General features: G+C 44.6%; 1 protein-coding gene across 8 annotated transcripts in view; it reads left to right on the forward strand.

Annotated features, from left to right (window-relative positions):
* Positions 1-15,828, forward strand: part of NEDD4L (NEDD4 like E3 ubiquitin protein ligase) — a 433,261-nt gene that overhangs the window by 119,876 nt on the left and 297,557 nt on the right. For 6 of the 8 annotated variants that reach the window (XM_061615324.1, XM_061615346.1, XM_061615376.1 and 3 more), the window contains exon 1: positions 3,030-3,536. The exons of 1 other annotated variant lie outside the window; for it this stretch is intronic. In XM_061615324.1, the coding sequence (XP_061471308.1) occupies positions 3,489-3,536 (48 nt within the window). In that variant the 5' untranslated portion in view covers positions 3,030-3,488. Of the gene's footprint in view, positions 1-2,934; positions 3,537-15,828 lie in introns of those variants that run through there. One more of the 8 variants, XM_061615386.1, reaches the window with a different exon arrangement.

Here is a 15,828-nt window from a genome sequence, read left to right on the forward strand (position 1 = left end):
CCCTGCACAACTTTTAAAGATACAGAAGACCTCTTGGAGGCTGGGCCTGGCAACCAAGAGGTTTTCTGTATCTTTAAAAGCTGTGTAGGGAGAGAGAGAATTCCACCTTGTGGTTTTTCCCATTACGGTGTTGCAAAAACACCTGTACTTGACTGACTTTCTCTTCTCCTAAAGATACAGGATCAGTCTCAGGCCCTGAACCTGGCAACCCTATCCCACCATTACCATTGGGGCATCTGCCCCAGAACCATCTTGGCCTGCGAGGAGTGAGAAGAAGCAGGAACATCTTCTTAACCCTCACACAGAGTTGTGGGGCACTTTTTGGCTGTGGGTGCACTTCTCATTGTGTAATATACACATAAGTAGACCCATAGGGATGTCCTTCTAGGATGTTTTCACAAATTTTAATCTGTGCAAGGTCCCCAAATTTCAGCTAGTTACCACTTACCATTTTCCCTCTGGAAACAAAAAAATACCAAAAAATACTGTAGCAAAAATCCCTGGAGGCAAATTTCTGCCTTTTATAGTGTAATTTACACATGAGCAGGCCTACAGAGTTGTTCTTTTAGGACTTTGTCACAAACTGTCACCCATACAACATCCCCAAGTTTCAGCCAGTTACAACTTGCTGTTTTCCTTCTGGAAATAAAACAAACCACTGGGGTCCAAAAATACCCCAGAAATTGTGTGGTTTATTTGATATGCATGGGAAAGGGGCCAGCTCAGAAATATTCTACCTCCACTGAATAAGTATTTTTTTTAGCTCAAGGTGCTTTAGTAGTATCAAGCACACTTGTGAACAAAGTAAGAAAGAAAGAAAGAAAGAAAGAAAGAAAGAAAGAAAGAAAGAAAGAAAGAAAAAGAAAAGGTCTCTGGGGGACAATATGATCCCATCTTTCCATTGGAAATCTCATTGGAGTCCAAATATACCCCAAACTCAGCCAGTGTGATTTTTTCCCCTGAATCTGCATGAGGGTTAAACAACCAAGCTGTCTTTTCTATTTTATTGTAACTTTAAAAAAATTCAATACTTAGGACACAATCCAAGTTCTGTTTGTGCCAGGCTGGGAGGCGGTGGATGTGGTGTCCGATGGGGATGGTTAGCCCAGAGGACAGAGAGCTGGCAGAAGCTGGTGGTAGCCCCCGAAATTGGGGCATTCTGGGGGTGTGGCAGGGGAGAAGCCACAGGGAGGACTTATGCGACATCCAAGTCTTCCTCTGTGTGCTCCCGCAGGTCCCAATCCCCGTAAGAATTCCGCTGGCTAATAGGCCGGTGCCATAAAAATATTCCCATGACAGCCTGCAGGGACTGCTTACTCCTCCGTAGGCCTGTTCATGGAAGCTGGCTCTTCCCTGCTGGCTCCCATGTGCAGCTCCTGATGATGCCACACTCAGCCAGGCGTGCAGCTCCCAAACAGGTGTGGATGCCACAGAGCTTTCTGCCTTGGATTGCGCTGTTATTGTTGTAATAATCTTACGTAAACCACTTTGTGAGGTCCACCTGAAAAGTGCTATATAAATGCCTCAAATAAATAAATTGGAACTGTGAAGCCTTGAACTGCTTGATTATAGAGCTTGGTATCTTGAAAAGGGAATATGTTTGCCAAGCAAACACTCAGCTCCGTTCTCTTCCTATTTGGGGAACAGAGTAGTCTCTGAGGATATAGAAGTTGTCCACCTTTGGTTTTAGAAGAGAGGAGGAAATCTACAACTGGGATGAGTCACCAGATTTATTAAATGGTGCTGTTAGAATCCAGTTTCCCCAAAAAGACATTGTGCATCCCCTGTCTTCCTATGTATAGTCCCAGTGCAGCCAACCTCAAATAAAAACATGAAAATAAAATTGCCAAAAATTAATAATTAGTGAAAATGTTTGCAGTGTATACCAGACTGTAAGCTTGTGTCCAAAACAAAGGTTTTGTTGGCCCAATGAATATTGCGAATAAAAGTGTTTTAACAAACTGAAAAACAAACACAAGAGTGCAGAACTTGTTTGTGTTTGAAACACCACTCTTCCATGTTTCCAACCCAAACACCACAGCTCAGGAGGAACAAGGGGGCATTTTCAACTGAACCAAGCAGAGATTTGGTGACCTGATAAAGAAATCATGTAAACACAAGCCCGACAGAGCCAAGGGTTAGGAAAATAAGAGCCCTTCTGGGTCGAACCAAATTATCTTTCTATTATTGTTTATATAATCTGGTTTTGCTTTTGTAAAATAAATGGTTAAACCTGTGAATTTCCCCTGCCCAGAACTACACCTTGTACTTCCTCATGATGGCCGTTTGGAGGCGGCTTCTCCTCTGGAGTTCGCTTCGAGAAACCGAATGTGCACTGTGTACGATCCGGGGTGTTGGAATGAGAAGTCGTGAGCACGCGTAAATCAAGAACACATCACAACGAGAACGAAACAACAACAATCATACTTGTTACTTCTGATTTTTATTTTTATTTGAAAAACAACACACCAGTCAACCCAAACTCAGACTGCAAGCCAACACATGTCTACTCAGAAGTAAACTCCATTGGGCTCAATGAGACTCCCAGGTAAGTGTGCATTGGATTGCAGCCTAAATTTCACAGCGCATCACTGGAGGACGGCGGAAGTTATAATGTTTCTCAGATGCACATTTATTACAAGAATATATCTGTGCAACAATCTTACCAATGTGGAGAATCTGGGGATGCACCCCCTTGCTTCCGATCTGTGCAAAATCCCTCCACCCTTTTCTCCCCACGGACCAGAGAAACGCCCCCCTCTCCCGCGCCTCTAAGGTTCCCATTTAATCCCTTTGCTACCTTCCCCTTTCTTTGAACCTTGGCTGGCCCCGCCCCACTCTGCCAAAGGAGAGCGGCAAGTTGGGCGTGGAAAACAAACTTCGCAATCAACCTACCCCACTAGTTCTCTTCAAGCTCCGCCTTCCATTATTGGCCGTGGTTTGGATTGGCCCGGGGAGGAACCATATCTCCGCCTCCGCGAGCCTCCCCGACTCCGCCCTCTCACTTCTCCAGCGTTGGACTCAGGCAGGGGTTTTTGCTCGCGGGTTGCGCGCGCCGAGCCGAGCTTGTTGGCAGCGGCCGGGATAGAACCGCTCAGCCCGAGGTTCTCTTTAAAGCTGCAGGTTCGAGTCTCCGGTGGTGCATTTCCCCCGTATCCACTCACATTAAGGGAGTGGGATAGAAAATAGCTGAGTGTGATGCGAGCTTCCCCCGTTTCTCCTCTACTCTCTCATTTGCACGCAGCGCTCCCACGTACTCCTTGCTCTGGGTGTTAGGAAAGAAACCTTCACTCTCCCCCGCCCCGCTCCACCTGGATTTGTCTGTTTTCTTCTCCGGGACTCGCCTGCTTGAAGAGAGCTCGGCGGCTCTTTGGCTGGTGGTGCTTCGCTCGTTTGGGGATCCCCCCTCCTCCCTTGTACCTCCTGCTCCTTTTTTTGGCTGGTTTCGCCTCGCTGCCCGAGGGACACCCTCTGCGGGCTCGGGCTCCATGGCGACTGGGTTGGTGGAGCTGGTCTATGGACTTTCGGAAGAAGAGGTAAGTCGCGGCTGGCTGGAAGGGGGTGAAGGAAGGGCCAAGCAACGCGTGCCTCCGGCTCGGCGTTTTGGATTGAGCGTTCTAGAGCGCGCCCCCCGCCTCTCTTTGTCCTCCTTTCCTCCCTCCTCCCAGGTTTGCATTCTGGCTTTCAAAACAGGGAAGTCGTTTCTCTCTTCCTCCACCCCCCCCCGCTTCCCTAGCGGTTTTTGCTCTTGGGGAGAGGAGGGGAGGGAGACGCGTTGCATTGCGGGGGGGGGAGGGAAGGGAGACGCGAGGGTGCAGCGGAGGCTTTGCTGTGGCAAAGCTGCTCTTGCGAAGCAGGGCAGCGACAGGGCACCCGCCGGAGCGGGGTGGAGTGGGGCGGGCGTCGGTGGCGGTGGTGGGAAGACGTGTTTCCCTTTTTACGAAAAAGCCCTGCCAGCCTGCCTTGCCCGGCTGACTGAGGCGGCGATCTGGGACTTGAAAGGCTCGATCGCATCACCTCGATTAGGGGGTTCAGGGCGGGATCGTGTAAACAGAGCTGCTCAGAAAGCCAGGCGGTCAAAGTCTGGAGCTCTGTGAGTGCGTGTGTGTGTGCGGGGGGGTGTCCTGTGGGTGTTTCCCTTAAAGGAGCCCCGCACTCCCCGCTTCCAAGCTTGCTCCAGTCATAATCTGGCCCTCCCAAGCACAAGCAGTGTAGGGCTTCGGAGGCGGATGAGGCAGGTGAAAGGAGCGCCTCTGTCCATAACAGGTTCTGCTTCCTTGCAAAGTCAGGGGATTGAGGATGAAAGCGGGGGGGGGGGCTGGGAAGGGAGGGCGAAAGGCGAGAAAGGTGAATGGCCCTTTGCGATCTTTCCGTTTTTTGCACGGGCAGTTGGGTTAGGAGATGAAAGGACTGTCACATCTTTTCCATTGATTCCTTGAAATAAAAGGTTAGAACCAGGAGGCTAGTGTTTGTGTGTTTGATAGCTAGCATGCAAATTGGAGGTGGAGGGGGGATGTTCTGCATATTTTAAGTTTCTTTTCCAGAAATTCATTTGCTTTCCACCAAGAACAGCGGTGTGCTTAGTGAATCATATGAAAGAAATGATGGGCATCTGTGTGTCTTTGTGTGTGGGTGTTCTTTTCCAGGAAGAATAGATTCTTTTAAAAATCACACAAATACTTCCTGGACTTATTTAGTCTATCACAGCAAACATGCTTGACATTTGAGTTTATAAAGCATCTTTTGGTTTTGGCAAGCAAGTGGTGTTGTCTAGGTGTGAGCCCTGATGATGGACAGCTGTCACCCCACTCTCCTGTCGAAAGTGGCATATTCACTCTGAAACATACATGTCGCATGTATTGTGATGGTTGTGGGCTTTGGATGCCTGTATGCACGCTGGAGATGAGAGAATCTGAAGGAGCAATTATTCTGCCCCCCCTTACTACTATTCAAGCTTTTGCTTTTTTAAAAAAATCCTCAAAACATAGTGGGATAGACCTATGAAGGTGGCTTTGTTTGATTGCAGATAACCCCCAATGCAGGCTTATTAAATGACATGGCAGGCGGTGGTGGTGGTGGGGCGAGGGATAGTGGATCTAGGACCAAGAACCAATATTGTAGTCACAAATTCAGAAGTGCAGGGTCCCTTCATGATAGTGACACCATGCTCCCTCACATCCACCCCTTTTCCACCTTCTCTCATCTCCCTTACTCTCTGTAAGGATCCACACTCCTCCATAACTGATGTCCCTAGGAGCCAATCAGCTTTAAAAGGGAGGCTGTGTGTTAGCTATTGAGAAGAGTCTTCTCAGTGGCTGACTCACTTACTCTTGCTGTGATTGGCTCCAAGCAAAATAAAAGGACAAGAACGCTCCTCAGTGGCTAACATGCTCCTCTTTCATGCTGATTGCTCTTACATAGGGGCCTGGCTGGTCCTGTGCTCCCCAAAACATAAGGGGTCTATGACCCCCTGAGACCCTGGATGACTACACCCCTGCTGAGAACACAGAAGCGGCAGGCAAGAATCATGAGCCAAGCAAATATGAGTATTTTTCTGTGTATGTACAGAAGACATGAAAGTGGCTTCCCAGCTGATGCTTCTTACTAATCAATAGGGAGCTATATTGGCAGCTTCTGTGTTCCATGAAGGGTGGTTAGCTTACTTTTCTTTCCACCTCTTCTCTGTATTCCCTTCCAAGCACTGTCGATGGAGACAAAAGCAGTTAACATCTACACATGTTCAATGTCCTGCTTGATTATGTGTGTTTAGATGCAGAGCATGAAAGCATGGGTGTATCTCTAAGCAAAAAGCTGATTTTGGAGGCACAGCAACAGGCCACGAGGGTGGAAAGGACCATAGGATCATGGGGCACATTTTTAAGCAGGGTTTTGTCTCTTGTGTCTTTGAAATATGAATACGTCACATGTGGGACCACTGTGGCTTTTCAGAATTGCAAGACTGCACTCTTAACATGGCAAGTTTGGTCAGATTTAATAGGATTGGGGTCATTTGGATAGTCCCAGTTGGATGTATGAGTGGTTTTGACAAAGATGACATGTGTGGATAGGGGAAGCATCTGCGAATGTAGATACCGGATAGTAAAAATAGTGGGCGATGTCCCCCTAAGTCAGACTCAGGGTAGGCCCGTTTAAATCAATGGACTTCAGTAACTGAGTATAACGAACATTAGATGTTACCCACTGCCTTTGATTGATTTAGCTATGTGGAACGTGGTTCTAATTGCATAAACACATAGCATTTGTTGGGTGAGAGTGCAATCCATATCTACTCAGAAGTGAGTCATATTGAATTAAATGAGAGTTACTCCCAGGTTAGTGGGTATAGAATTGCAGAGGAGGAGAGCATGTGGCCCTCCAGATGTTATTGGACCACTGCACTCATCAACCCTGAACATTAGCCATGCTGGCTGGGGCTTACGGGAGTTGAAATCCTACAACATTTGGAGGGCCACCAGTTCCCCATTCCTGCGTTTAGCACTGTAGCAGAGTAGAACTATTTTTTCTTTACTTTTGGAATATTTTAGGAAATTGGGGTTAGATAAAACTACTTACGTGTGGGGTTTTTTTTACGTGACAGAATAAATGTTTTAGATGCAAACCCTGCAGAGAGCTAAATAAACACTTCTTGGGCACTAGTAACTTAATATCTTGTCCAGTTTGGTATTGTTCCATGGGGTTCCATTGTATGTTTGCAATGTAAGAGGGGAACAAATTGTATAGGCATTAATAGAAGGCATTTCTGGAACTGGAACAAAGAAGGAAAAAATCCCACTGTATATGTATGTTGACACTGAAGTTAGCCTGGCTGAACTCATTTGGACTTGCTACCCGGTGAGTGTATGATTTCAGTCTTAAGGTGCCTGGGCACTTAGGAATTTGATTTAAACATTATTAAGCTACTTTTTAAGGGTTTTGATTGATTGATTGATTTTATTACGGTCGATGACCAGCAGACTTTTTAAGGGTAACATTTCTTCCAAGGTAGCTTCCGACTATAAGTGTATAATACAAATAACAATAAGCTTCACCAAAAGGAAGAGCCCAGTAAAAACATTAAGATCCAGTAAATAATTGATAACCATTTTATTAATAACCTAATAAAGTCTTATTTAAGGGAACACAACAATAAACAAGCAAGGTTGCATTCCTGATCCCATTTATGTTGGAGTAAGCCCCATTGAATTTAATGTGGCTTAGTTCTGAATAGTTGTGGTTAGGATTGCAGCTGTAAGTCTTTAGTCCTTTTGGGGCTGATGTATACCTGTTGGCAAACCATTCCAGAAATATGGCCACTGCTGGAAAAAGCTCTCTTCTCTTGTGCCTGCCAACCTAGTTGTTCATTTGTTTTTGTTTAATTTATGTTGCTTCTTTCCTCCAAGGAGCTCAAAGTGGAATACATGGTTCTTCCCCTCCCCATTTCATCCACACAACAATTCTGTGAGGTAGGTTAGCTGAGAGACAGTGGCTGACCCAGCATCACCCAGTGAGCTTCATGGCTGATTGGGGATTTGAACCCTGATCTCCTAGGTCCTAGTCTGACACTGATCTCCTAGGTCCTAGTCTGACACGCTCTGGACAGGCAAGTAGGGTTTCAGATGATGAGTACAGGCAGTTTGATATGCGTGAAGATGGTCTTCTACATGCAGATTCCTAAAATCTGGTAGCTGCAGGTTCAGCTGCCACAATGTTTTTCCAGCTGTGGGAAGAGATATGAGCTTGATCCAATATATTTTGTTGTGTGTGTTTAAAATTCCATTAACTTGTACTTGGCACTCAATTCTTGCTTGTTGAAAAAGTTCTCTAATCAGCTTTTTATGTGCACAATCTCTAGGACAAAGATTCCTTCTGCTAATTTATAATCTTGCAAGAACCTTTTGGGTGTTGCTGTTTTACAGATAATGTCAAAGCAATTTTGCCTCCAAATTCCCTGGTGTTAGTTATTAGCCATAACGACCAAGGCAGTAAAAATCACGGTAGATAAAAGTTCAAACCATTAAATTGTATGAGGGACTTTTGTTCTGGACCAGAGTCTAATTTGGACTCCCTGGCTTTGAAAAGGAAGCCTCTCCCAGAGTCTGCTGGCACACAACATGACATAACAGCCCTTTGATTCCTTTTTGCCTCTGACTTAGGTAGAGGTCAGCAGCTGGAAGCCCCTAAGCCAAATCTGTCTCCCTGAGGTTGCCTCCTCCCCGTGCCCCTCCCCCGGCAGTCACCAACCTTGAAATGGAACAGTTGTGAAAAGGTGACATCTGGGGCAGTGGTCCCCAAACATTTTTCCCTATGGATGTCTTGAAAATTATTGATGGTCTTGGTGGACCACTGATTGTTTTTTTTGTGTGTTGTAGCAATTTCCATAGAACTCTGATTGTAATACAATAAAATATAAGATAAATATGGTTAAAAATCAATATGAATGTTTAATGCTGGCATGCCACAGACTACCGGAATGAAGCTTACGAACCACTGGTGGTCTACAAACCACAGTTTGAGAACCCCCGATCTAGGGCAATATAATTTGTCAAGAGGCAGTTGTATGTGGTTGGGGTTGAGGTACTGACCTGGAGTTTTCAGAGTGACTCTCTACGTAGATGGGTTCCATGTTTATATTTATTTTAAAAATTTATACCCTGCTTTTCACCAACTGGTTCCCAAAGTGGCTTACAAAATAAAAACCTACGATATACAAAATCGAAAACATAAACATAAACATCTGAATTGTCAGAGCTTGGAAGACTACTTTTAAAAAGTAATAAATTACAGTTGCAATTATATGGGCCAAAAGGTAGTAATTATCGCAACAATTACAATTGCTCTGAAAGTAACTGATTACTTTACTTTTTCTCAAAAGTAATCACTACAATCACATTTCAAGGTGCTGGGCTTGGCTGCTGCACATCTAAGTAGCCTAAAACAACATTAAAAATAAACACACAGATACAGAGGTAGTAGAATAATTCCTTTTATCCATAAGATAGCAATGGTGGTCTCTCCATTGGTAAGGGAGGTGGGGAGAAAGGATCTTTGCATGTCAGACCAAGTACACCCCCCTCAGCCAGCAAGCATAATCTCTCTCACTTAACCTCCTCCCGGGCCCTGCCCTGCCACCAACTAAGACGCTCACCCAAGCAAACATTTTCCCCTGAGATGCAAAAGCGTTAAAATACTGCAAATGCAGCACAGTAGCTAGAGAGGGTGGTGGAGGCCAATTTGTGTGCCAAGTGCAAACACAGTGTGTATGTACACAGACATGTTGTCGTCTTTCACATCCAGAGTTCTTTATCTCCATTCTGCTGTTGCTGCCTCCTTCTCCTCCTTTATCCATGTTCTTGCCCTCCTGCTCCTTTTCCCCTTCACTCCATTCTTCACCACCACCATCCTTTTTTAAAACAATTGTTTTCTCCTGTCCACCTCCTCCCTTGTCGCCTCCTACCCATCCACAGAGCACGAGGGAAGAGTGATGCTGCACAGAAGCCCAGTTTGAGGCACATGATTTTCATCCACAAATCTGAGGAGCAGAAGACTTCCGCTGTTTCCCACCCCAAGTAATGCCCAAAAGTAATGCTGGAAACATTACAATTACTCCTCAAAAGTAATAAAATTACTCCTAGTTCTATTACAATCAAAATGTAAAGGAATTACCCACTTGTTCCTCAAAAAAGTAATAAAGTACAAGTAATTACAAGCTCTGAGAACAGTATTCATTGTTCAAAGGCCTTCTGAAGTAAAACAGCTTTAGTCAGGCATCTGAAGCTTAGCTAGGGTAGTGCCTGTTGGATTTTCAGATATAGGTTGGTCTTTCTCTCGTAAACCTGGAACCATCTCTGTCACTTATTCTGGGTTTAAGGGTTAGTCAGGAGCTCCCAATCTTGCTTGGAGTTGTTGACACCCCCCCCACCCCAGGGTGTAAAGAGAATGTGGGTTAGTGTGAGTTTCAGGGGTTGCTATCCTATGAAAACTGGGTGTGTAAACCAGTGTTTTCAGGCTGCCTTTTGTCAGGGCAGCCTTCTTCACATTGTTTTTGTCTGTGGAGGATCCCTTGCGCAGCTTCTTCACGATCTCTGTGCAATCTAAATCTCGGAGCATATTGGAGCGTAGTGCTCAGTGCATGCCATATGCCAGCCCGCCCTCTTGGACATCTCTGTTGCTCCGTGCAGACAGAGTGTGCGTACTTTTAGGATATGCCCTTTGCAGTTGCGCATTGCAGGATTAGATCAGCGGGCAAGTTTCCTGTTAACATCTTCTCTGAGTGTCCAGTCTTCTTGTTTAATAATGGTGGCTAAGCTTCTAAGGAATGTCAAGAGAACATAGTTTGAAAGCTACTGCTATAAACAGACCGTGGCGGTATCTGCCTGAGTGCATGCATTTCAAACCAAGACTATGAAAGTATTTTGAGTGCTGAGACAATTGGTTGCACCAAAGGTGCTTTATGGGTTTGCTGTGAGGGAATGCAAGCTTCTCTCTGTCATTTGTATTTCCCCCAGTATGTGTTTGTGAGAGAATAGGATGTATTTACATTTGAGGATGTTTACCAGAAGTCACACTCTTACTTAGAGCAAATGAAAACTTGTCTTATCAGGCTTTGCTTGGAGTAAGACAGTAGAATTGGTATGGGCTGCCCTGGGTAGGAACAGCCAAGTGTCTTGCGGCACCTTGAAGGCAAACAAGAGCTGCAAGAAGGAATTTAATTTTTTTTGGTGGTGGTTATAATTGTTGTTAGTAATTATAATAAAAATGTCAGCTTTCAAAGAATTGGTATCATAGAAAGCCCTAGGATTCATACTGTTGTTTCATAATTTGAAGGTCAGTAAATGGGGGCAAGTCTCCTTGAAGGTCAGATTGCCCACCTCTTCTGTAAAATGTAGCGGTGGTGGGAAATGTTTGTATGTCCTGGGGATCTAGTTAATCGTGTCCCACATAAATCTCAAAACGTGCCCCAGAATCCTCTCTAGCAAATATGGCTTATCTGTTGGTAGACAGATCAGCGTGCAAACTGTTCTCTGAAATAGTTTGAAAAGCCATTTTGCAAAAAGCAAAAGATGTGCTAGGGGACTTACTCCTTCCAATTACTGGCAAAGAGCAAAATGATAAGAACTGGTTGATGTAGTTGGGTAGAATCTTAGCTTGGGAAACCCAAGATACCTGCTTTACATGAAGCTTGTTGGGTGACACAGCCTGTTGCTCTCAACCTCAGTTCCTTCACAGAGTTCTTAAGACCATAGGAAGCTGTCTTATAGGAAATCAGACCATTGGTCAATCTAGCTTGGTATTATCTACATGAGAGGTGGGGGACCCTTAGCCCTCTCCAGATATTGCTGGACTACAACTCTCATCATCCTTGTAGTATTGCTGGTTGGGGCTGATGGTATGGAAGGATCTATTAGTTTCTTCTCTGTTTCTCACTTTTCCGAACATAAATTCGGTTCTCCATATTTCTGTAGCAATTTGCAAATGTTATTTAAAAAAGCTCATGAAATTCGATCAGCATTTTAGTGCCAATCTTTCCTAATAAACACATCTTTATATGTCACTTTCAGTAATGTACAAATCTTCCCTAATATAACACATTTTGTATGTTATTTTCACTAATATATTCATTTTTATACACGCATTTCCCTAATACATTTTTATAAATATTGGTTGGCTGGAGAACTGCATCACAAAATTAGGGTAAAGTGTGAATTTTGAAGTATGGCTGTGTTGCGCTTTGCGTTCTGTTTCGGAACGTGTGACTTTGATAGATTTGGCTTTAAAGGCAAACTGACCTGAATTTCTCTCCCACCCCCAGCTGATGGGAGTTGGAGTCCAGCAACATCTAGAGGGACAAAGGTTTCCCCATCACCAATCTGTATTGACTGGCAGTGGCTCTCCAGGCTTTTAGACAGGAAATTCCAGCCCCACCTGGAGATACCAGGAACTGAGCTTAGGAGCTTTTGCATGCAAAGCACATGAGCTATGGCCATTCTCCATGTTGTGAGGATAAAATGGGAAACACCTCAAGTGTGTAGCCCTAAGAAGGGATGGTTAACCTGTGGACCTGCTGACATTGTTGGCCTCCAACTCCAGTTTACATGGCCAAAGTTTGGGGATAATGGGATCTGTAATCCAGCAACATCTGAAGAGTCATAGGCCAGGCACCCCTGCCTTAAAGAAAAAAGGTGGAATACGAATGAGAAGGATAAATAAACATTGATGCTGCTTGTCTAGATAGCTGATGAATGAATGTTTTGGAAATTCTCTTGTCTTATCAGCACAGGACCTAACAGACTAAACTTTAGTCACTAAAGCGTTTAAGATGCACATTTCGGTGAATGGGTGAAATGTTCATTGCATTTGAGCAGCTGTGCCATTTTGTTCTTACCAGATAGAACAATGCGTGTGTTTGTGTGGGTGGAGTGTAGAGAGTTGCTTAGTTCATGATTCCCAGAATAAGATAATTTTTGAAGCAAAAAAATACATGAGGCAGAGCAAAAGCGTTTGCAGAACTGTGATGAAGACAGAATGAAATCAGCAGTGCATGTTCTTGTCCTATGGTACATCTGTGAGCAAGTTCATTCTGCATACCATCTTGGCTATTTTGGAGGACAGAGAAAAACATTGCAAGAAAATAGGGGCCGTCTTGGAAAACAGCATCTCTTTGACCCTGCACTTCCGTGGTTCTTGTGCAACTGTGTCCCTGCTCTGCCGCCTTGGTATTGGGATACATGGTTGGCTGTATTTGGCCCATAATGTCTGTCGATACATGGATGCTGTTTTGGGGCAGCAGCTCTGTTTTTTCTCCCATGTAACATTTTAATTCCATCGTGGATTGCCTGGAACAAAACTCCAGTAGGTGTCCAGTAATCTAATGATTAGCCAGTGTGTCTCCTGGATTTATTGACTCAAATTAGCTGAGTACTTCTGTTGTCGCTCCAGCAGTTTATTTCACTAGTTTTCTATTGTATTGTAGAAGTCAGAGAGAAGCTTTCCTTCATTGAATTCCCTGTTTCTGTTCTGCCAGGGGCTTTTACCTGAATATGTGATGGTCTACTCAGGTGTTGTCAGGAGTTGGCAAGTTCCCAGGGGAACTTGTAGTTCTCCAGATGTTGTTGAACCACAATTGCTGTTATTCTTGACAATTGGTCAAGTTGCCTGGGGCTGATGGGAATTGTAGTCCAACAATATCTGGAAGGCACTGTGTTTGACTTTCCATGTGGCAGAGGTTCAGCGCAGCTCAGTTCTAGGACTTGGATGAGAAGCAAACTCTGATGCCCTTGTGTGCCTCTACCAGAGTGGAAGATACAAGCCATGTATTTGTAGGAACATGGGGCCTAGATGAACCGCAAGATCCTTTCCACTCTAAAATGCTGTTATATGCTGCCTTGTATTTGAATCTAATCATTGGTCCATCCAGCTTAGAATTTTGACGCTGGCTTGCTGCAGTTCTCTAGGGCTTCAGACTGGAGGTTTTTCTTGCCCTGCCTGGAGATGTCACTGGTTGAACCTGGGATGTTTTGCACGCAAAGCACATACTCTGTCACTGAGCTATAGCCCTTCCCTAAAAGGAAAGTGATGTAAATTGTGTGTGTATTTATTAGGCTGACAAACGGTTCTGTCATAAGGGCTGTGTTCATGTCAGACTAACCAGGGACATTCTGAAAATTTGGGATAGGCAGACCATGTATTGCAAAATAGTTTTTATTTATTTATTATTTGATTTATATCCCGCCCTTCCTCCTGGTAGGAGCCCAGGGCGGCAACTTAGTAACTTAGGTATGTATGAGTAGGTAGGCTATTTGTCATTTTTGTGTGTTAACAGTAGTGAAGTTACTTACAGTTCTGGGTAAAGGAGTGAAAATGCTTGCTCCTGAATAATTGCCCCCCCCAATCCCATTCAGCTTTCATTTCATGTCAATGGGGCCTTATGATGTGTCCTGTTTGCATGGTTAACAGCCCTCCGGAGGCTGTGCTGTTGGATCTGTTGCCTTCCGGGAACAATTTCACAATGGTGCCATGCAAGCCACGTACTTGGAAGAGCACATGCTTTGAAGGTGCAAGGTCCCAGGTTCAGCTCTTGACATCTCCAGTAAAGCAGAGGTTCAGATAGCAGGTGATGGGGAAGATCTCTGCCTGAGACCCAGGGCTGACCTGGAACGAAACAGCTTCCAAAGATCGCTTCAATATGCTGTGGTCACTGTCCTTGTAGTGCCCACCACATCTCAGATGAGATCAACAGTGGGGAGCAGAGAAGTGTTGATGGTGCTGTTTCCTTGTCCCCTGCCCTATGGAGGTCTTGGTTAATTCTTTCCAAAAAGATTGTTAGCAGCTCTTTAAAAGAGAGAGGGGGAGAGAAAGAAATGAGAGAGCAAAACTATTTTTCTTGGCCACGTTACCCAATATTGAAAGGAAAGGGAGATAACCTCTATTTTTTTATTTTTTTGCAAGAGGAAGTGAATGCTAACAACTGCTGTGTTACAATTTAAGCTAATTTTTATTACAGCTGGCAGGTTTACTTTACTGTGTGTGGGAGTGTGGATGGGGACAACTTTCTGGTATTTTTAACGGGGAGCACAACCTGTGACAGCCAGTGCTGCTGCCTTTTCTGCTTCTAATTTTAACTTGTACACAGCTTTAGGTGGTGTGGCTTCACCAACATTGAAGCTGGTCCATTCTCTTGAGTTGCTGTCCTAGTGCACCAGTCTGGGCGTTGTGTCATGCCAGTGTAACATTGCCAGGACCTACATTGCACTGGCATAAGGGCCTTTTGTGTCCATTGCTGTGTATTTTTGTGCCTGGTGTAGCAAAGAAGATCAGGTCAATAAGCTTGGAAAAGTTACTTTTTTGAACTACAACTCCCATCAGCCCCAGCCAGCATGGCCACTGGATTGGGCTGATGGGAATTGCAGTTCAAAAAAGTAACTTTTCCAAGCTCTTATGCCCAGCTCCAGCTAGTTCTCTAGCTATGGCAGTTCCTGGACTGGGACAGCTTGACCTCTGTTATCCATGTGCTAATAACCTCCTGTATAGATTACTGCAATGTGCTCTACTTGGGGCTACGCTTGAAGACTGTGTGGAAGCTGCAGGTGGTGCACAATGGCATTGCTTGGTAGCTCTCTGGGCTGGTGAAGGGCTATCATATTGCTCTGCTAATCAAATCTGTGCACTGCTTACCTGTTAGCTACCAGGCCTGATTCAAAGTGTTGGTATTTGGTATAAAGCCCTGAACAATATAGGACCCAGGTACCTGAAGGAGTGTTGTCTTCAGAATTACTAAGATCAGCCAGGGATGCCCTACTTGTTGACCTGGCATTAGCTTCTGCTGGCTGGCTGGCAATGTGAATCCAGGCATTCTTGGTGGTGGCCCCATGGTTTATTGAACTCCCCTAATGAATGACATTTGATTCTCTCCCTCAACTGACCATATTTACTGTATGTACAAGGTGTAAAAGTGTCCTATTTGTCCAGGCCTTTGACATGTAACAGATGCTTTTTCTGACTCTGTTGTTGCCGTTTTGTTATCTAGATTTGATGTCATTGTTTTTATTAGATATGTTTTAATGATATTTTATTGCTTATTAAAATGATGTTTTATATTGTTAGCCACTTGGCGCTCCGATCCAGAAGAGAGGTGAATAGCAGTATGAAGAAATAAATAAAGCTGGCAGATGGTATCTCATAATGGCTAAATTGCCTTGTGATGCAGCCTCAGCTGTTGTTCAGGCATCTGGCATGTGCAAAATCCTGGTGCTGATGCCCGAGGTCATAATTAAATGCTGCAAAAGTAATATCCATTACTGTACCCTTGACACACGTCACTGAGGGGATCTC

Source organism: Rhineura floridana, chromosome 1 (genome assembly GCF_030035675.1).
Source record: "Rhineura floridana isolate rRhiFlo1 chromosome 1, rRhiFlo1.hap2, whole genome shotgun sequence".
NCBI classification, from domain to species: Eukaryota; Metazoa; Chordata; class Lepidosauria; order Squamata; family Rhineuridae; genus Rhineura; species Rhineura floridana.